General features: G+C 43.1%; 1 protein-coding gene across 32 annotated transcripts in view; it reads right to left on the minus strand.

Moving 5' to 3' along the window:
- Nucleotides 1-22,144, minus strand: part of Rbfox2 (RNA binding fox-1 homolog 2) — a 271,178-nt gene that overhangs the window by 178,990 nt on the left and 70,044 nt on the right. For all 32 annotated transcript variants that reach the window (XR_007832191.1, XM_051159880.1, XM_051159887.1 and 29 more), the window contains exon 2: nt 14,733-14,783. Coding sequence is in view for 31 of the 32 variants with exons in the window: in XM_051159880.1 (XP_051015837.1) it covers nt 14,733-14,783 (51 nt within the window). In the remaining variant the exon portion in view is untranslated. The remainder of the gene's footprint in view (nt 1-14,732; nt 14,784-22,144) is intronic.

The raw sequence follows: 22,144 nt of genomic DNA on the forward strand, positions 1-22,144 counted from the left end.
TACACAAGTGACAAGTGAGTGGGTGTTCCTAGGCTTGAAATCCTTGCCTAGAAAGCGAAAGTGGCTGGGCGGTGTTAGTGCACGCCTTTAATCCCAGCACTTGGGAGGCAGAGGCAGGTGGATCTCCATGAGTTCGAGGCCAGCCTGGACTACAGAGCAAGTTCTAGGACAGCCAAGGCTACATAGAGAAACCTTGTCTTGAAAAACAAAAACAAAAAACAAAAAAGAAAGAAAAAAGAAAGCGAAGGTGAAAACTCCTGGCTGTGTACTTGGAAGCACCCTCCAGCAAGCACCCACCAGCCTGGGCTCTGTTACCCCCTCCTCTGTACAACAGCGGTTCTCTCTGCCTTGAGTGTGAGCCAGAATCCTCTGGAGAGCATGCTGGAATGGGCTGCTGGACCACATCCTCCTAGTTTCTGGTTCAGTAGGCCTGGGAGGCAGGAAGACCATAAATTTACATAAGCTGCCAGGTAGTGCTGACACTGCTGGCCCAGAAGCCATTCACTGAAGACCACTGCCCCATGTAATAAAAACAAAGTCACCTGACAATATGCCATATGGCCTTTAAGGGCCTTTTCAGAGCAATGTTATTTTCTTACTCTATATGAAATAAAGTATCTATTAAGAGACCAGATCTACAGTGTGGTGTAAGTCACCCCAGGACACTCAAGGAGCTGGGTTTCTACTGAAAGTGGGCTACAAACAAGGCCACACTCCGATGTGGATAAAAACATCTGAGAATGCTAACACAGATCAAACAATGTGCAACAGACACTGTGCACACAGGGCAAGTTGCTGTGTGCCTAGCTAGTAAAATTCACCCACGGCCAACAGCTACTTGCTTTGCTCTGGGTGCCCTCTGCTGACAAAACCCAGCATAAGCCATTTCACCTTTGTTCCCTCCCTAGCCTCCTCCCACCCAGGAAATTTAAGAATCCCTAGAATATGACTCAAATGGCAACAAGGTTTCCAGTTAAGACATTTTCCTCAGCCTATAGTAGGCGGGACAGACTTCTTTTGGTAGCTTTCCTAGGCCCTTTCCCCATCTTATCTCCAAGCACATTAACTGATTTGCGGTTGAACAATACTGACCAGCATTTGGTGGAATGGTTTTGTGAGTGTAAGACCCTGTCACTTCAAAAGTGGCATAGGAAAAAAGTTGCTCTTGTAAAGTGCCCGGTATAATGTGACATGTTGCTGGTATCCTGGGCATCTCTATCAGCAAGAACTGTACCAGCTAAAAGCAAGAGCTACAAAGTGTCTTTATGTCTACCTTCTCTGGTCTTCATCTGAGGAAAAACAAAACAAAATAACCAACCAAAAAACTAAGGGGCCCAAAGGTCAAATGACAAAAATAAGCCATAGGAATCAGTAACAAACCCAAGACCTCAAGGTCTTTTTGCTATTTAGAACATTCTCTCTTTTTGTTAGAGAGGTCTCACTATACAGCCCTGGCTGGCTCAAACTCAGAGAACCCTCTGGAGGTGGTTTGCCTCTGCCTCCCAAGTGCTGGGATTCAAAGCCTAGCCAAACTCTTCTTTCATTTAGCCATCAAAGATAACTACATTGTAACCACCTAAGAAAACCTAAGGAGCAGGTAACTATTCACAGGGTGGGGTCCTACTTCTTCTAGTATCAAAAGTAAGCTTTTCCTAACACCTAATAACAATCTGTTATTTAATTGTTTTTCAGGGGGCAAAAGCTATATAGGCTATTAAAAAGAAATATCTATATTAGGGACCAGTTAACTACAGTCTGTGGGCCAAAATCGACCCATCACTGTTGTTTAATCTGCACATAACCTGTGTGTAAAATACGCATACTCTTTCCCTCAGCTGCACTCTTCCTCCCTCCCTCTCCCCCCTGTTCAAGGCGCTCATGTATAAACGAATGCCTATATGTACAGAGGCCAGGGGTTCACTCTGAGAATTTCTCAGGAGCCACCTACCTTACTTTCTGAGACCCTGGGTTTGAAGATTGGGTTAGGCTGGCTGCCAGCAGAGCCCAGGGGATCTACCTGTCTCCTGTTCCCTGGTGATAAGACCCAAAAGTACTCCCACGTTCTGCTTTTTACACGGCTGTGGGAGATGAGACTTGGATCCCTGTGCTTGTGCACCAAATATTTTATCAGCTGAGCCAGCTCCTTAGCCTGGTTGGTTGTTTTTGCTTTTGTTTTTAGTGGATGAAAACAAAAATCAAAAGCAGGTGAAACTTTTATTAAAAATTCTAATTTCTGGGCCCACCAATTAAATGTTATTAAAGCAAAAGCCACACACACGCTGAATTTTCTGTTTGTGTCTCCTTTCCTCATAACAGAGTGAATGGCCCCCAAAGCTCAATTATCTAACCCAATACTTGACAAAAGCAGGGCCTACCCCATTTGGCATGGGTGGGGGGTGGGCTCTGCTTCCTTTTTGTAGAAAGTTCACCATTCATGTCAGTGAGGTCTCTGCCTCTGCAGTCACCTGCCCGCAACTCAGTTCCATGCCTGCACACTAAGTGTACCTAACCCATCTTGTCTCCAGAAACACTGTGAAGCTGGTTGGTATATTTTCAGCCTATATTTTGCAACATTCCTTTCTATAAAGAAGGAACAAAACTTCAAAGAGTCTGACCCCAAAGTCCTCCAATCACTCCCCAGTGGTTTTCACACTGCTGCAGTCAGCTTCCAGGACTCCCAAGTTAAAGAAACCAAGAAGACAGGCTCTGGCTTCCCTATGTTTCCACCAGAGCCACCCCCACTTACCTACCCGCACACTCTGTACCTGTAGCTCATATTGTGAGCTATAAAATGACGTCAGGCACTTACATGGCTTGCTACACATTATGCATTCCCCTCTCCCTTCTAGAGTATGACATTAGATCCCACCCCTTAGGAATGTTACCCAAAAACTTTTGGACAACACCCACATGTAAGTTACTGACCTTCACTACTAAAGTTCAACACACGCCAAGCTCAAGAGTTTGATTAACACTGAGCACTTGGGCCATGGCAGGGCTACGCACTTTCTGTCCTCCAAGAACTCCATGCTGGTGTTTCCCTGCTTCCATCCAGTCCCCTCCCTGTCTGGTTAGCATCCCTGCCCACTGAGGATATTCTGTAACATTTTATCTACTTCTTTCCACCTTGTCTTTAAGCCTCAAAATAAAGTCTTTGTGTGGTAATAAACTGTAGGACTTACAACATTCATGACTGTTTCCTTACTTCCACCATAAGCAAACATCTTGAAAGAAATTTTTTCAAAAAGCTTGAAGCCTGAAACTCAGTGTATCTCACCAAAACAGGAGCCAGCCATGCCATTTCCTACAGCGTCTTACCAAGCTCTCGCAAAACTGGAAATCTTCATTTCATCATGTGCCAGATAGGATTAAAATCTCGTCCCTCTACACACAGACTCTTTGGAAGTCTCACTGAGATCAAAGCAGAGGCAGTATGAAGATAACAGGCAGAAACAAAGTAAGACATGACCCCTCGGAGAAGGGGGCGCTAATGTGACTACAGTAAAACAAAAGTCTTTTAGGATTGATTTTGCTTGTAATTGTGACATATATGTGTATGTAGTTATGTGTACATATGCACACACATACACATGCGCGCACATACATTTACACACACACACACACACACACACACACACACACACACACACACACACAGGCTCAGATTGGGTACAGAGGCCTGCAGAGGCCAGAAGAAGGTTCTGGATAGGCAGAGTCAGCTGTAAAAAGCTACCTGTTATTCAGAGGACATGGAGGCTGGGAAGCAAATTCTAGTACGCTGGAGAATCAGTGTGTACTCTCAACCACTTAGACATCTCTTTAGCCCAAAGAAATTTATTTAAATATTTCTCTAATCAAAGTGAAAGTAATGAAACACAAATGTGCCTATTTGAAAATTCATAAAATTTGAAACCTACCACATTTAGATCTAGAACTGAGAATCACTAAGAGACACAGAACCCCAGAGCCTGTCTTAACCTGTGCCTTATTTCTTTACCTACATATGGTATTAAGTACTAGCTGAGGTCTGTGCGTCTGTTGCAGGTCATGGCACCACTGTGCTCTCCATGCACTGGTGGCTTCATCACATTATCGTTGCCTGGCCACCTGCTATCCTGAGGTTAGAGCACATCTACCGAAAGAACTTCTGGGTTGCAGGTGGGAGGCAATCACAAAAGAACAGAATTAAAGAGTTCTTAGGTGACTCTGTGATTCACACGATGCCAGGAAGCTCGTGAAAGCACTGGCTCAGGTGCACTGAAGAACAGGGGGCAATCCTAAGAGTAGGGAACACACGGGGAACACTCTACTAATTCAATAACGACATTTATTGGGTGCTTTAAGAGCCTTCAAGGGCTACATAAAATGACAGATTTACATTTAATACCCACTTGACCAAATTCATTAAACTTGTAAGAGGTGTTCTCTCATGGAAGATCAGATATCTTGCTTCTTGAATATTAATTTTTCATAACCCTCTGGCAAGACAAAGGCAATGAAATCTGGCCAAAGCAATTCTGGTCCCCTCTTTGCCCAAATATAGCAAGGCTCAGCACAGAGCTGTGTGGGTCATAACCTGTTAACCATCACTTAATGGCAATAAGGTACCAACAGCAGTGGAAAGCACGTCCCTTGGAGGATAGCAGACAACAAGAACCTAGTCCTAAATAAACAGATCAGCAGGACTTCATAGTGGACGTAGCAACTAAAGAGAGACTTAGGGATGGGCTGAATATAAGCATGGCAGTCCCCAAGTGAAGGTCCTGCAATTCAAACCCATTGTAATGAATGCATGCCACCTTTCCCTTTCCCAGCTACAACACATGGGAAGAGGCTGGGGCCAGCAATGAGAGTACTCAGCAGATACATGCTAAGCAGTTTAATAGACACCAGTAAGATCAGAACTGTGCTTTTGCTCGAATGCTAATTATAGACAACTTGCTGCAACAGAACTCTAGTGGCTCAAAAATAAAAAAACTACCACACTGTTGCTGGCTAAAACGTTTCTATATAGTGATACAGACTACAATCTGGGTGAGCCTCAAAAGCACTATGCTAGGTAACAGTCACAGACAACAGAGTATGTACATCACACAAGTCCATCAATAGGAAACACCCAGACTTTCACAGTCAAGGACTGACTACAAGAGAATCTAAGTGAATTCTGGGAATGACAGAAGTGTCCTAAAACTGGAGTGTGGTGATAGGCTCATGACTCCACAAATTACCAAAGTCATTGAATGAAACCATTATACTGGATGAACTTTATGCTGTGGAAACTATATTTCAATAGAGCTTTTAAAAAATAATTGCCACATGTGCATTTAAAAAAGAATTGCCACCCTATCCTATCCTACGTATACTGATACATATAGTAGCTCAGGAGGAAAGCACTATATAAAAAAGGAAATGTAGTCATACTACTTTACCATTTGGCTATAAAATATTTACAGCGCTAATGATGTATCATGTAACCATAAAACAACGATGAATAAGTGGCCAATAATGAATGTATTAGATGGAAGAAGGTATACTTATAAAAACACAATTCCTATCTTCAGCAGCAGAAAGCCAGAGGATATGAACAATCAATAAACAGGAAACAGCAGAATGCAAGTTCTGTATCTCCATGATGATGTCAACACCAAAAGCTCTTTCCCAGAAGAATGCAGCTTGTTAACTACCTGAGGAATGAGAGACCTCAGAGGCAAAAGCCAAGGCCTAGCAAACCACGTGGCTGAAAATTTGCTGCATGTGCCCTCCCTTCCTCCACTAGAGGGCGTAAGGACAACATCTAGCACATTTAGTGGAGAGAGGGAGAGAGGCAGGGAAGGGGAGAGGAAGGGAGAGAGGGAGGGAAGGGGAGAGGGAAGGAGGGAGGGAGGGAAGGAAGGGGGAGGAAGGGAGAACAGAAGAAATACTTAAGACTACATCATTTTAACCTACCCTCTAGCTGGGGACTGGGATGCAGAGGTGGGGCAGTGAATGCTTAAAGACATGGGCATCCTTGTATTGATTTCTTTGTATTTGTGTTGGGGCTTAAACCCAGGGCTTCACACATGCTAAACAGATTTTCATTCTCAGTCCCTAAGGTTGAATTTTGAAGGACAAGAATGATTGGGATAATATTCTTTCAGTCACAGATTAGAATCCATTAGCATGTCCAGGAAATAATTTCCATCAATCAACTGTTGGCCACAATCAACAATATTTCAATGGGATGGAAAATCTTACAACATTTAAGACATAGCAGTGGGGTGTGGTAAAACTAATACTGAAGGGTGTGTGTGTGTGTGTGTGTGTGTGTGTGTGTGTGTGTGTGTGTGTGTGTGTGTGTGTGTGTGTGTGTGTGTGTGTGTGTGTGTGTGTGTACATGTTCATACTGGCTTAGGAACTGAAAGGCACACCTTACAAAGACCTGTGTGTGTGTGTGTGTGTGTGTGTGTGTGTGTGTGTGTGTGTACATGTTCATACTGGCTTAGGAACTGAAAGGCACACCTTACAAAGACCTGTGTCCATTTTTAAGCTGGGAGGCACTGAGCTATATAACTGAAACCCCTTCCTATGTCCCCCACCTACCATTTCTACCCACGAGAAGCTGAGTTGCCAGTACTTGCCTGCCACTAGGACAAATGACCAGAAAAGACATACTTGCTTTTGTCCTTACTTCCCAGTCAAAATAACTATGATTTGGGAAAGTTCACTGCAAAAGCTGGCCTGAGGGGCTGGAGAGGTGGGGCTCATCAGTTAGGAGCACTAACTGCTCCTACAAAGAGAATCTAGGTTGAACTCCCAGCACCCACATGGGGCTCACAAGCATCTGTAACTCCAGCTCCAGGGGTTCCGATATTCTCTTCCAACCTCAAGAGTACCAGACATACACAAAGTGCTCAACACATGCAGGCAAACTCATAAAAATAAACAAATTCGTCTAAAAAAATTTAGGCTGGTCTGGAATCAATTTTATCACTTTTAGCCTCCTCTCAGTGTTAGCTCCCCCAAACATGCTGAGTTAAACATGAGCTCTGGAATTTTCACTTAGTTCTGTGAATTACTAAAACATATCCATATAAACTTTAAAAACTGGGGATTGGAGAAGGGTCACTGTTCTTCAATCAAACCAAGAGCCTGACAATATAACAATGATTTCCTCTAATTTTAAAATAAAGAGATTAACTATGGGCCACCAGCCCTTTAAAGCAAGACAAAAAAGAAAACTTGACAGAATAGAACTTTAGGACACAAGTGCTTCGGTGTTCTGTTTATAAACCAGGAACAAAGTCCAATTTGGAAGAGCTACTCTAAAAATCAAGTAACACAAAGAGCCTATAAACCTAAGCCACAGAGCACTTTACAGACAGTTGTTGTTTGTAATTTACTGATAATCCCATTTCTACAGACGTCAATACCTGAACCTAAGCCAGTCTGCTCTTGTCTCAAATGCTGACTGTAACACTTCATTCCAAACAGTCTATGTGTGGACAGGACTGCAAGAGGGTGGCACTGCAGGATTAGCTTCCAACACTTAGTTTACAACTCTCCCACCACTACTGTGCATGTCTCAGATGGGCGACTCTTCATCCACATGCATCTGCCTCTATCCCTACCCACACCTGCACTGAGGTGACTCTCAAACAAAACTCAGCCCAGTAACTTTAGAAAAGTCCTGAACTCCTGCCATCTCAGCTACAGCTGCTGTAAGTCAGATCACTAGCTTTGCACTTCCCAGCCATGCTTCCAGCCCCCTGCCTGACAGACCGAGTCACAACTCTGCACTCCTCCCCCAAGACCTGCTCACAGCTGCTGGGCTATGTGCGACCAGTTTAGGTTCTTACAGTAGAACTGGATGCAGTTTCCTTGCACACCGTTCACATTGTAATCTGAAAGCTTTGAGAACTTTTAATAAGCCACTAGAAATTTTTGCTCAGTTAGACTAGATGCAGACAAGACAAACGTGAGGGAACTAGGACAGACTTCCAGCGGGCTACTAGGAACGCCACTGATGCCTTGCTTCTCTTCGGCAAAGCACACACACTGCCAAGGCTGGCTGCACACCTGTTACCCCCAACACTTTGCAGGCTAAGGCAGAAAGATCACAAATTGGAGGTGAGCTTGGAACACACAGGAAAGCTGTCTCAAAAAACAAAAGTTAGCAGACACTGGGCTTTTTGTGAAGCTGGGCTATGAAACAACTGAACAGCATTTCTTTCAGTAGAGCTGTGTGCATGTGGAATGCCCTGGCCTCCTACTGAAAGACAAAAGAGTAAACGTGTTTAAGTTAAACTACAACACCCTGAGTTCAAACAGAAGCTGAAAATTACTTCTCCACTTCAACCCCTGGTGGCCAGGTAGTCTGGATCACACTACAAACGACTGTTTATCACAGCTAAAATGAGCCTTCCCATGCCATCCAGTGGGGCTGGGGCTGTGTCAGGGTAATTGTCAGCATCCCTTTCCACTCTCAGAAGTGCCCCCAACTTGAACAGCAGATTAATATAGTTATCTTAATAATAGTAGATATAGAGAGTTGTGGCACTCAGAAGTGACAAAAGACCAGCCTTGGGATTCCTGCTATCTTTTGAAGGTTTCCTCTGAGTGCCATTTCCAAATCAATAATCTTAGCAAATCAGTAAGGTTTTTATAGAGAACTTAAGCCCTCTTCTAATTGGACCACCATTACTAAGTCCCTTCTACACACAAACAAGACCTGACACATGTAATTATCCTCCCATTTAAAGAAAGCAATGCAAGCTCACAGTCTCATTCTTACTATACCTGGGTACATCTGTAAGTATGTGCATGGCAAAAGCTCTCATTTAGCAGGAGACTTGGCTGTAATACCAACACTGGTCAGGCAAAATGTGTCCACTAGTGCAACAGCGGCATGCCTTTTATAAGGATAATCAACCAACCACCTTTAGACTGTAATCAAGTCTGCTTCACAGGAAGGAATCCATGCCTGGTGCTATAAATCTGGTCAGAAGCCTGAGAGCATGGTATGGAGTCGTAGGTCTCAGGAGAAAAGCTGCAACTGTGGTTCTTCCTGAATGGACACGATGAGCTCATCAAGTCGCCATCTACACATATATGCTTATCCCCACAGGTAAGTGCTGCTGACAGCTTTGGCCAGAGGAACCCCTCCCCACTGGGCAATATTAATTCATACATAATCAAGCAAAGTGTTGTTATCATGTAGTATTCAGCCATTAATGAGACATCTATGTCACCTGCTCAAGACACCACAAAAGAGAGGGCAGAAAGAACGAAAAAGCTGAGAAGGGGATGGAGCATCAGAGAATGCTGCTTCAGGTATGACGTGTTTGCGGCATCCCTGAACTCACAGCAGCTGTAGTTAGCTGCACAAAGCTGGACCATCAACACTCATCATGGAGCAGGATGGGGCTCAGGAGGTTCATGTATCGCCAAGGATTTCTAGGTAGGCAATGGGTCCAGTGATATAGCAATGCTACTGTAAATAACTTCTCACTGGGTGCTTCTAAAAGCACCTTAAGCAAACCCATCGAGCTGGGGGTGGAGGGAGATGAACTACAAAGAGAAAAGAGACACAGCAGTAAGAGGGGGACAGGAGAGAGCAACAGTAGTATATTTTTATGTGAACTAGTGTTTTGCCTGCATGTATGCCTGTGTGAGGGGTACAGATCCCCTAGAACTGGAGGTGTGGACAGTTGTGAACTACCATGTAGACGAGGGGAATTGAACTCAGGTCCTCTGGAAGAGCAACCAGTGCTCTTAACCCCTAAGCCATCTCTCCAGCCCTCAGTAGCTAGAATTCTAAACCACTAAATGGCAATACCAGCCTAAACTCATACATGGCTTTGATAAATATTTAGCTTTTTTGAGATGATTCTACACCTGCAAAACTCGAACAGTTTGCCTTCTCTGCTTTTATAGAAAGTACTAGTGTGTTTGAGCACTTTCTGAATGAAACGGACTGCCATCCAAGTGACCACACAGGAAAAAAGCTTATGCTAACCTTGCTTAAGAAACCCAAAGTGTTATATCTGCATACTAGCCCAAGGGGCATGTCCCACGAAAGCCTTCACTTACCAGGAAACTGGGACAGAGGGGAGGACATCCTATTGGGACTCTAGATAAGAGAAGCATGGGAGAATGGCAAAGTAGAAGGATCCAGAGGGTCCTAGAAATCTACAAGTAGAACATTATGATAGGCAGATTTGGGCACAGGGGTCCCGCTCAAACTAAGGCACCAGCCAAGGACAATACAGGCGGTAAACTTTAAACCCCTACCCAGATCTAGCCAATGGTCAGAACAGTCTCCACACTTGAGTGGAGAGTGGGATATGACTTTCTCACGTACTCTGGTGCCTCACATTTGACCATGTCCCCTGGAGGGGGAGACCTGGTGGCACTCAGAGGAAGGACAGCAGGTTACTGAGAAGAGACTTGATACCCTATGAGGAGGTAATCCCCCTCAGGAATAGTCATAGGGGAGGGGAATAAGGGGAAAAGGGGAGGGAGGGAAGAATGGGAGGACACAAGGGATGAGATAACCATTGAGATGTAACAAGAATAAATTAATAATAATAATAAATAAAAAATAAAAAAAAGAAACCCAAAGTGGTAGCCGGGCCTGGTGGCTCACACCCTTAATCCTAGCACTTGGGAGGCAGAGGCAGGTGGATCGCTGTGAGTTCGAGGCCAGCCTGGTCTACAAAGCAAGTCCAGGACAGCCAAAGCTACACAGAGAAACCCTGTCTGGGAAGAAAAAAGAAACCCAAAGTGGGCTGAAGAGATGGCTCGGGTTACACACACTGGGTGCTCTTCCAGAAGTCCTGAGTTCAATTCCCAGCAACTACATAGTGGCTCACAGCCATCTGTGATGAGATCTGATGCCCTCTTCTGATGTGCATGAAGACAGAGTCCTTGTATATATAAAATAGTTAAAAAAGCAAAAACAAAAACCTGAAAAAGAAGAAAAGAAACTCAAAATAAAGCTAGAAAAAATGTTAAGAGCACTGGCTTGGGGGAGAAAAGAGCACTGGCTGCTCTTGCATCAGACTTGGTTTAGTTCTCAGCACCCACATGGGAGCTCACAACCACCTGTAATTCCTGTTCCAGTGGCTTGGAGCCCATTTCTGGCACACCTACATGCAGGCAAAACACCCATACACATAAAGTAAAAATCAAAACAGCAACAAAAATATGTCAGGTGTGGTAATGCACACCTTTAATCTCAGCATGTTGAGAGGTAGAGGCAGGCAGATCTCTGTGAGTTCTAGTCTGGTCTACAAAGAGAGTTTCAGGACAGCGAGGGCTACACTGAAAGATCCTGTCTCAAGACCACCACCAAAAAGAAAATGAACCCTTTACCAGTAGATGGGCTCCCCTCTGCTTCTCTTGGTTGTTGTTGTTGTTGTTGTGGACACAGGGTTTCTCTGTTGAACAGATCCCTGGCTGTGCTGGACTCGCTTTATAGACTAGGCTGTTCTCTCTCCCGGAGAACCATCTGCCTCTGCCTCCCAAGTGCTAGGATTAAAGGCAGGCACCACTATGCACAGCCTTTCTTCATGGGTTTTTGACATAATGATGTCTTATCATTTATAGTGTGATGAATGTACTGCAGACACAGTGAAATGCTGCTGTACTAAGCTGATAATGAACTCCTACCTAGATCTATGGCCGAGCACCACAAAGCCTAGGAAACCTCTACATGGAAAGAAAAGCATGAGCGAGCGAGTGTTAGTCACCTCCATTTTGAAGGAAAGGACACAAGCACAAAGAAAGTTTAAGACCTGATCAAGGGCTGCCACGAACTGCACCCCTGGGAAAGCATTTATTTTACTGGTTTCCTTACCTTTCCAAAGGGAACACTTGCCTCGTCTACTGTAAGAGAAGCCTGAGAGGATGAAAGGGGAAATCACTGATGACAATATCCCACAACAATGAGAAAGGCATGACCGCTGATGTGAGTCCTGGGGAGAAATAGCTCTGACATGTTTAGAGCAGAATCCAACAGAGTAAGGAAAGCAAATAAAGACACAGTTAAAATTCACCCCACCCCAGCTCCTGGATTTGCTGAGACAAATCCACACTTGGGAGCTGTAAAGATCACAAGTTCAGTTCCTGCCTAGCGTAATCTGCTCAGTGACCACTGTTTCACACTGATAAATGCCTCCCAAATCTCAGAGCATCGAGTGAGAGTTCGCAAGGTTAGGCGCATTAATTAGCAGAACTTCCTTGGATTCTGTCCCCCTCCAACTACAGCAAGCAGCTATTCAGTATCTGCATATACACACTCTTCTAAGATCCCTAAAATTCAAAGACCCAACAAGAGGACTAAACAAAGCCCAAGAAAATAAACTGAAATAAGCCTTTCACCACTGGAATGTTCAAGTAAAATCGGCAGCTTTACCCCATGGCAAAGAGTCTGCACCAGGCTACAGCACAGTAGCCCAAGTAATGGGCACATGGATACACAGACAGCTTCCTGCTGCAAAAGAAGAGAAAAAGAGCGTGGGGCTGAGACTGATGCATGCATGGGCTTTTCCAGATTCTTACTAAGCTCTTTTCTCAGCTCATCACTGATCTGCAGTCCGCACAGGAACACAAAACTGGACAGTACTCTTCAGAGCCTTTAAATTCTGTTTCCCTACAGGTACATCAACTAACCTACCTTCTGATCCCCAAATAGGCAATGTTTTCTTTAAATAATGAACCCTGTGTGTTACCACGCAAGACTAGATTAGGAGATTGGATGTGATCTCTTATACTTTGGCACCCTAGGTGAAAAGTGAAGGGCCATACAAAGGAAAGTCCCTTCTTACCAAGCAGCCCCGCCCCCCACTCCAGCTCATGTTCCACATGATGGAACCGCCTGCAGGGATTCTAACATTAGAGCCACTAAAGCCAATCTGAGGCCTGCTCAGTCGGAATCTGCAGGGGCTCATCTCCAGGCACCAGCATCTTCTTTCTGATGTATAGCCAAGATACAGAACTGTCAAAGGTCATAAGAACCACAACCAGTACACTCCAGAGCAGACCTACGCTAAGAAGAAAAGCATGCGCAACTTCTATACTCTCTTTGGACTCGGGGTCAGTGACCATATCTTTCAATAAAAGCTCCCATCTTCTGTTTCAAGCAGAAGCGTTCACTGGGAGAGGAGCCCTTGAAAACAACTGTCTTTCCTATCCTTCCTGTGGGCACTCTGACGTCAACCTGGCAAAAATGCAAGCACTGGGCAAATAGTCTTTAAAGTGGAAGGCAACCATGCAAAGGCATGCTGATTATCCTAGTGAGATTGGCTTCAGCAGCTCTGATGAGATTCAGTTACCTACTAGACCAGAAACCATCCACGCTTACGCTTAGCCCTGCCACTCCATGTGTTCCACGGACAAGTGTAACATGTGTAGCCTCCAAAAGTTACCAGAAATCACTCTTTCAAACATCCTTTAAAAAGTCAATATCCTGCTGACAAGATGAAGCTCATTCACATCATTTCCCTAAGGGATGGCCTTATTATGGGTCCTACCTTACCTCTGCTCCCACCTATGTCTTTAAATAACATAAAGACTCTGAAGGTTTTACATACTGACTGTACTGAGGCTCACACCAGCCGTACCTGAGGCTCATACAGGCTGTACTAAGACTGAAGGCTTTACACACCAACTGTACTGAGGCTCACACCAGGCATATCTGAGACTCACACAGGCTGTCCTGAGGTTGAAGGCTTTACACACCAGCTGTACTGAGGCTAAAGGTGTTTTTTGTTTTTGTTTTTGTTTTTTCTTCGAGACAGGGTTTCTCTGTGTAGCCTTGGCTGTCCTGGACTCGCTTTGTAGACCAGGCTGGCCTCGAACTCACAGCGATCCGCCTGCCTCTGCCTCCCGAGTGCTGGGATTAAAGGCGTGCGCCACCACACCTGGCTCGAGGCTGGAGGTTTTACACACCAGCTGTCCTGAGGCTCACACTGGATGTCCTGAGGCTGGAGGTTTTACACACCCGCTGTCCTGAGGCTGTCTTGTAGGAAGTACTTCTGATCAGGCTGCAGGAGAGCTTGGGACCATCAAGCTAACAACAAAGGCAACAGAAACTGCTTTCTCTCCAGCAAGCCTTCCTGTATACAACCCACCCACATGGCTAAGAACACCCCAGGAAGAAGAATGGAATTGTCTTGCTACAGATTATTGCAAAGACCCCAAAAATTTGTGCAGCCACAATCCAAGTGACAAAAATAAAAAGATAAGTCCATTATTAAGAAATAAGAGGTCCACTGGGCGGTAGTGGCTAACACCTTTAATCCCAACACTCAGAGGCCAGGAGGCAGACGTAGGTGGATCTCTGAGTTTGAGGCCAGCCTGGTCTACAGAGTGAGTTCCAGGACAGCCAAGGCAACACAAAGAAGCACTGTCTCGAAATGGGACACCCTTCAAAATAAATAAATAAATAAATAAATAAATAGGAGGTGTCAAGAAAATCAGGCTAAAAATTATACAGCCTAGAGATGAAAAGCATTAGAGAAGATATACTGCTGAGAGATTGATTCTCCTATAAGACCCATAATTTAAATATCACAACTATAATACCTTTAGGATTAAGAAATGTACTTAATTTATCATCTCTAAAAGCAAATTCATTTGTGAAACAAACTATATTATCTTCCAAAATAAGTAATTTTAGTACTAGTCACTGTTCGTCTCTTAGTGAATCCTTTCATAACACACTTACAGAAGCAGAAGCAGAAGACACCTACCTGGCCGTCCCGTGCTGGGAATCCATGATAACCCGGGGTCAGTGGCTCGTTCTAAGACCAAAAATAAATAATAATAATCAAACTTTAAAAGAAAAGGAAATGTTAAGAATCAAAATCATCCAAACTAATCAAATATGAATTTCTGCCAAGTTCCCAAAATTTGCCATTTCGATACTCTACCTGTCTACAGTGCCATAAGCAGAAATACACCACAGACAAATCCTAGTTTCTCTTTATGCAAGTGAAGTGTTTCCTTCCTTATGTACTTCAAGCGGAGTACTACTGAGGCATAGGGAGAGTAAGTCCTAACTTCATTCACCCTTGAAGTTAGAGCAGACCCAGAGCTGACCTAGGAGAAGGAGATTTCCACAAGCTTCCATGTGCACTCACCCTGTGGAGAAATGCTTGTGTTTTTTGTTTGTTTGATTGATTGATTGATTTTGAGACAGGGTTTCTCTGTATAGCCTTGACTGTCCTGGACTTGCTTTGTAGACCAGGTTGGCCTCAAACTCACAGAGATCTGCCTGCCTCTGCCTCCCATGTGCTGGGATTAAAGGCGTGCGCCACCACCATCGGCTAAGAAATGCTTGTTAACTGGTAAAGTTCCAGTTCTTTTCTACAGTTCTTTTAAACCCAGATGAAATTCCATGTCTGCTCAAGACTCTCCCACCTGTGGTCCATACAAGTTAATATCACTTAAATACTTGCACAGTTCACTTTCCATGTTATTTATTATTTTAATTTCTTCCTTTTAGAAATGTTCTTCATAGCAAACAACTAAATTAAATCAAGATCCCCGAGGGCAGAGGTGCTAGCCAACAAAAGCTAAGCAACTAATTCACACCTCAGCGCACACATCAAGAGCTCCCACTTTGGCTGACTGCACCCACTTAATCATTCAGATAACAGATACAAGTAATAACAATGCCAAATTAATGTTAAATGACTGAAGACATTAGAAAGGTGAGTAAAACAATGTCCTCACCTCCCAAGGACCTTTAGAAAGAGACAGTGTATACACAAAGGAGAAATGATCACATACAATTTCTTTGTAATTTCTAAGAACTCAATGCAGCTATTTGAATAGCCCAGTCCTCTTCCAGGCACTTGGATTTTCTTTCACTCACACTATCGAGAAGAGGACCTTCACTGATGGGCCTTCATGGGAGGAGAATAAATTTTACTTATAGCAGTTACATATCAAATATATAATTATATTCAAAAGTATGGATATATATGCACATAGAGTCAAAGTCTGCACTCCCTTCAAAAATACAGGAGGTAACCTGGTGTGGTAAGCCCACGCCTTTAATCCCAGCATTTGGGAGGCAGAGACAAGCAGATCTCTGTGAGTTCAAGGCTAGCCTGGTCTACAAAGTGAGTCCAGGACAGCCAGGGCTATTATACAGAGAATCCCTGTCTCAAAAGAAAAACAAGAAACAAACAAAAGCAAAAACACCCAAAAAACAAACAAACAAACAAAAAACCCCGTAGGAGGTAGAGTCAGTTTGAGCTTATAGAGCGCCACTGTGTCTTGTAAACTATGCCTCATTCCCTCCCAAGATCTGGCACAATGACTAACAATGGTAGACACTTAAAGAAATATTTAAGGAAATGAGTAGAATTGGTCTTACATAAGCTAGGAATTCTAATCTAAGTTATTTTCTGGACCTGTATTTCTTTTGGACACTTAAATATTTATAGTCTCCTCAAAAACAAAACAAAACAAAAAACACTGCTCAGTATTAAGAGATAACTGCCTTAAAAATCTATGCGTATCGCTGGGCAGTGGTGGCTCATGCCTTTAATCCCAGCACTTGGGAGGCAGAGGCAGGCGGATCACTGTGAGTTTGAGGCCAGCCTGGTCTACAAAGTGAGTCCAGAACAGCCAAGGCTACAAAAAGAAATCTTGTCTCGAAAAACAAAACAAAACAAAACAAACAAACAAAAAACCCCACAAAACAAAAAACAATCTATGTATATCAAACCAAAACTTTGAAACAAGCTGAAGAATAAGATTTCCAAGCTTACTACAAAGCCATGACAATCAGGACAGTGTGACACTAAGCACAGGCATGTCTGCATGTCCATTTCTTTGTGTGTAAGTATGCTGCTGGGAAGTTAACTCAGGGCCTTACATGCACAAAGCAAGCAGTCTAACCCTGAGCTACTACCCCATCCTTTTTATATTGATTTAAATAAAAGCCTGGTGATTCTAAGAGGGGAGGGGCAAGGACTAGACATGTAGGTCAAAAGTATAACTGAGAATTATGGGGAAAAAACTCACAATTATAAGCAATTAATGTCTTTTAAGGATGCCAAGAAAGTCAAGGGCAGGAAGGATTGTTTTGTTTTGTTTCAAGAAATGCTGATGAGACAACTGGATGAACGGGCATCCACATAGAAAAGGAGTTAAAGGCCCGTGCCATGTACTAAATTAACTCCAGACAGACTGTAAGGGTTTATGAAGAGAACTTTCAGTACCTTGGAAAAGCAGCAGTTTCTCCACTATGATACCAAAACCATGGGAAACAAGAAAGTGAGATCAATTAAATGTCACTAAAAATTACAACTATTGTACTTTAAAGTCCACCAGGAACAAAGGTAATCTACACAATGGAGAACACTTATGAATCATATTCGATAAGGGGAAAGTATGCAAGTATATAAAGCACACTTATAAAAACTTGAAAATGAAATGAGAGTTTGGCCAGTCAGTTCTCCAAAAGATATGAAGATGTCAGATAAGAAAAAGTGCATAGAAAGAGGCCATGTGCCATTAGCCACTGACACAACCCTACCACAAAGACAACACACAATGGGGTAGGTATAATCATAAGTCTGACAACGTGTTGAGAATGGGGGTAAAAATCAAGATTCTGTACAGCGCTGGTAAAAACAAAAAGTAGTACAGTCACCTAATAAACAGCTGAGAGTCCCCCAAAAGGTTAAGTACAAAGCTTCACATGGCAAGATGGCTCAGTGGCTAAGAGTGCAGATGGTTCATACAGAGCCCTCCCTTTCAGTCCCAGCACCCAAGTCAGAAGGTTCAGAACTGTTCATAACTGGCTTTGAGGATTCGCTGCCTGTAGCACCTGTGGGCTCCAGCACTCACATGTACATACTCAACACACACACACACACACACACACACAGAGAGTTAGAAAGATAAAATTTTTTAAAAAATTAAACACATTGTTACCACATGACCCAGAAATTCCACATATCCAATCAGACATAGTGTTTAGCGCAGCCTAATTTCAGAGAGTAAACGGTGAACAACAGAACAATTAAAGGAACAGAATACTAAGTGTGGATTAATCCTAGAAACATCACAGTGAGTGAAAAAAGACCAGAGAGAAAATGGCCACAAATTTCATTGTTCATTGGAAATGTCCAAACCTGACAAATCCATGGTGACAGAAACCAGATGAGTGGTTTCCGAGACAATGGGGTAAAAATGAGCAGTGACCATTAGCAGGTTTTATTTGGGGTAGTGAGACTGCCTGGAATTAGGTACTGGTGACAGATACACAGCTCCATGATTATACTAACCACCACCAATCCTCCAGAAAGATGAAATTAATAGTCAGTCTCTTCCCTTAAGAAATAATAGGGGCCAGCAAAATGGTGCCTGCCACCAAGTTTGAGGACTTGAGTTCAATCTCTCAGATCCACAGGGGAGGAGGCAGGAACTGACTCCTGAAAGTTGTCCTCTGACCTCCACACATGTACTGTGGCATGTATTTGTATTTTATGTACATATGTGTATACACATACATTTTTTATTAAAAAGATATTAAAATAAATTAAAAACAATAATAGTCAAAGGCAATGTTGGCTCTTTCACATTAGCAATTACAGGAAAGAAATATAACTTAGATTACTTATAAAAATGGGGGAGCAGAGTGGGGTAGGGCAGGGTGGGGCAGGGCGGGGCAGGACAAGGCAGGAAGACTAGACAGGAGAAGACAGGGATCACAGCTCCTGAAATCCACATGTACCTCACTTGATCTGGACTCTGCAGTTTTACCTCAATGTCATTTTCTAACAGTGCTAATGACAAAGAAAGCGCACAGATCTTAGGTAGTCCAAGCAGTATGACTCAAGGATAGGAGGAAGGAGGAAGAGAACAAAGAATTGACACAAGAGTATGTAACGGTGTGTTTCCTATCTTTGGGGCCCACGGCACCTAGTGCTCAGGGCCCCTGTTCTTCCCGTGTTGCAGGTTCTCATCTCAATGACCATTCCATATTACCACGGCATAGTCTCAGAGGGGTACAGAGATGATTAAGAAAGTAGTCAAAAAGCCCAAGTGCTTGCTAACAAGAACCCACACCCCCAAACGACAGTCTACACACACATCTTACGTCCTGACATTCTAGAGACCAACAGTACAGAAAACTGTTTAAAAAGAAAAAGAAAAGATCATGATCCTAGAAGCAGGCATTGTTAGAAAACACTAGAAGCAAAGATGGAACACCACCACCACCTGTCATACCAAAATAAGGTCAGGCTACTGGGAACTCTTACGGGTGTGGGAGAGTCATGCCTCAGAGTGGTCTAAACTAAATGAAAAGGCCTGCCTTTCCTTTTCACCTTGTAGACACCCGTCTCTAACAATGCATTAACTTCTCCTGGCTTTGGATTTTATAAATACTAATCTTGCAGTATGCGTTTTCTAGCAACTTGCTGTGCGAAACTCATTTCCACTAATGCACACACTACATTCCACTCATCCTCAATGCTGCTCTAGCACAGCACTCTGCTAAGTGCCAATAGGCATTCCCACCCTACTTTCTTTGCTGATGAATACTGAAATTCCTCTGTTATACTTTGTGCTTAAAACCACCCAGCCTGTGGGCATCCTTTTAGAGCTCAAACACCACTTCCCATCCATGAGATTACAATTGTCAAGATTGCGCGAGCAGGAATTATCACACCTCACGTAGAAACCTGAGTGTGCAGGGGCCACTGACAAGCAATGGGACAAAAATACATAGTGCTGCATGATCTTAGAGCCCCATTGTTCTCTCCAGTTCATGTGCTCCCAGTCACCTCACAATGCGGAAATGTTGTCACTTATGTGATTTCAACATCCTATGTGCAAGTTTAAAAATAAAGGAAAAAAATCTCCTTTTTAAAGGATGATTTAAGCTTACATAATTCAGCTTGTATAGCATGCTCTTTACACAGTTAAGAAAGTTATCTTGCTGGCCCGGTGTTGAGTATTTAATCAGTGTGAAACCAACCGCTGAAAGTTAAAAGCGGGGATGCAATTATAAGAAAAGTTAACAGGCTAAATAGAAATAAAGTACATAAAAGCAGAGCATGGTAGCATAAGCCTATAATCCTGGGGAAAGGGGGCAGGAGGACCATGAATTCAAGTCCATCCTTGGTGAAAGGAATTCCAGGCCAGGCCAGACTATGTAAGATTATGTTTCAAAAACTCATAAGTTAACTAATTAATTAAATTACACATATAAGTGTAATCACAACCACAGAAATGCTTATTAGCTACAGAGGCCACAATTAAACCTGTGTGAACATGTGAAAGGGCAACACAAGGGCCATAAGTAATTGTCAAGTAGAGCAACCACAATGGATGCTGAGTGTGCAAGTGGACACTGAAAAGTGACACAGCAAAACAAATAACACTGGCACTCCTAGGTATGAGAGATCCATTTAAGCATGAGAACCGTCAACTATGGAACAATGTCTGTTTGACAATCAAGGCACCAGTGTCCTTGCTACTGAAGGGTGTAGTCCTTATGATTTGAAGGCAAATTAGTGAAGCTATTAAGAACCACAGGACCCTTTTTACGGGAGAAGAAGTGCAGCAGCCTAGCATCCTTAGCTTTAAAAAAAAAAAAATTATTTATTATTATGTATACCGTGCTCTGCCTGAATGTACACCTGCAGGCCAGAAGAGGGCATCAGATCATATTCTAGGTGGTAGTGAGCTACCATGTAGTTGCTGGGAATTAAACCCAGGACCTCTGGAAGAGCAGACAGTGGTCTTAACCTCTGAGCTATCTCTCTAGTCCCCATTCCTAACTTTTTATTAGGATAAGACATCCAATTAAACTGTGACTTTTTTTTTTTTTTTTTTTGGCCGTGGTCAGTTTCTGCCTTCACCGAAACAATAAAACAAACAAAAATTAACAAATAAATGAACAAAATCATTAGCGAGGCATCTGAAGAAGAAATGGGGTTACTTTTAAGTAAGTAAGCAACTTTACCTTTTATAATAAATGTGCTTTGTACACTAGGCAGGACATGCTGCTGCCATCCATCCCCCAGTTTTTTAATTTACTTTGTCCTTGCTTTTATTATTTAACTGTGTGTGTGTGTGTGTGTGTGTGTGTGTGTGTGTGTGTACGCGCATTTAATCTATATAAATATTCTTAAGCAGTTTTTTTTCCCATTCTGAAAAAGGTGTAGGGGCTGGAGAGATGGCTCGGCAGTTAAGAGCACTGTCTGCTCTTCCAGAGGTCCTGAGTTCAATTCCCAGCAACCACATGGTGGCTCACAACCATCTATAAAAAAATCTGGTGCCCTCTTCTGGTGTGCAGGCACAGAACATTGTATATATAATAAATTAATAAATCTCTTCTTAAAAAGTTGTTGTCTATTATATATAAAATTTATCATTTTTACAATTGCCTATCCCTAGGACGTTCTAGGTTCCCCAATTGAATCTCTGTGTACATTAAATACTAATTCTCTATTCTATATGCCTTGGCAAATACCACTCTACACTGAGTCATCACAGATCTGACTACTCAGGCACTTTATGAGCAGACCCTTAGTATCTGTCTCCCTGTGGCTGACTTACTTCACTTTACAGAAGCTTTGAAGTTTATTCACATTGTAGCAGGTGCCAAAGTCTTTCCTTTAAGGCTCAGTAGCACTGCACTGTATATGGACAGCATATTTGACCATCTTGGACACTTAGGTTGCTTCTGCCATTGGCCACTGTGGTAAAGCTGACAAGCATCTGCTCACCACCTGCCTCCAGCTCATCTGGGTTTCTATCCAGAAGGAGAACTATGTCACTGGTGATACTCAATTTTGAGTTTCCACAATGCTACCTACTTTCCAAAGCAGTTGTAGCATCTATGTTTCATTCTTATCAACACAAGCATTTCTTTTCTTTATTTAATGATCTATTTATTTTGTATATGAGTGCTCTATCTGCATATACACCTGCATCCAAAAGAGAGTATCAGTTCCCAGTAAGTGCTGGGATTTGAACTCAGGACCTCTGGGAAAGCATACAATGCTCTTAACCACTGAGCCATCTCTCCGGCCACCAGCACAAGGATTTCAATTTCAATTTTTTCCCCATCCTCATACACTTGCGTATTTTGCTCTATTTTTTTTTTTCTTTAATGACAGCTATTCTGTGG

This window comes from Acomys russatus, chromosome 17, assembly GCF_903995435.1.
Source record: "Acomys russatus chromosome 17, mAcoRus1.1, whole genome shotgun sequence".
Lineage (NCBI taxonomy): Eukaryota > Metazoa > Chordata > Mammalia > Rodentia > Muridae > Acomys > Acomys russatus.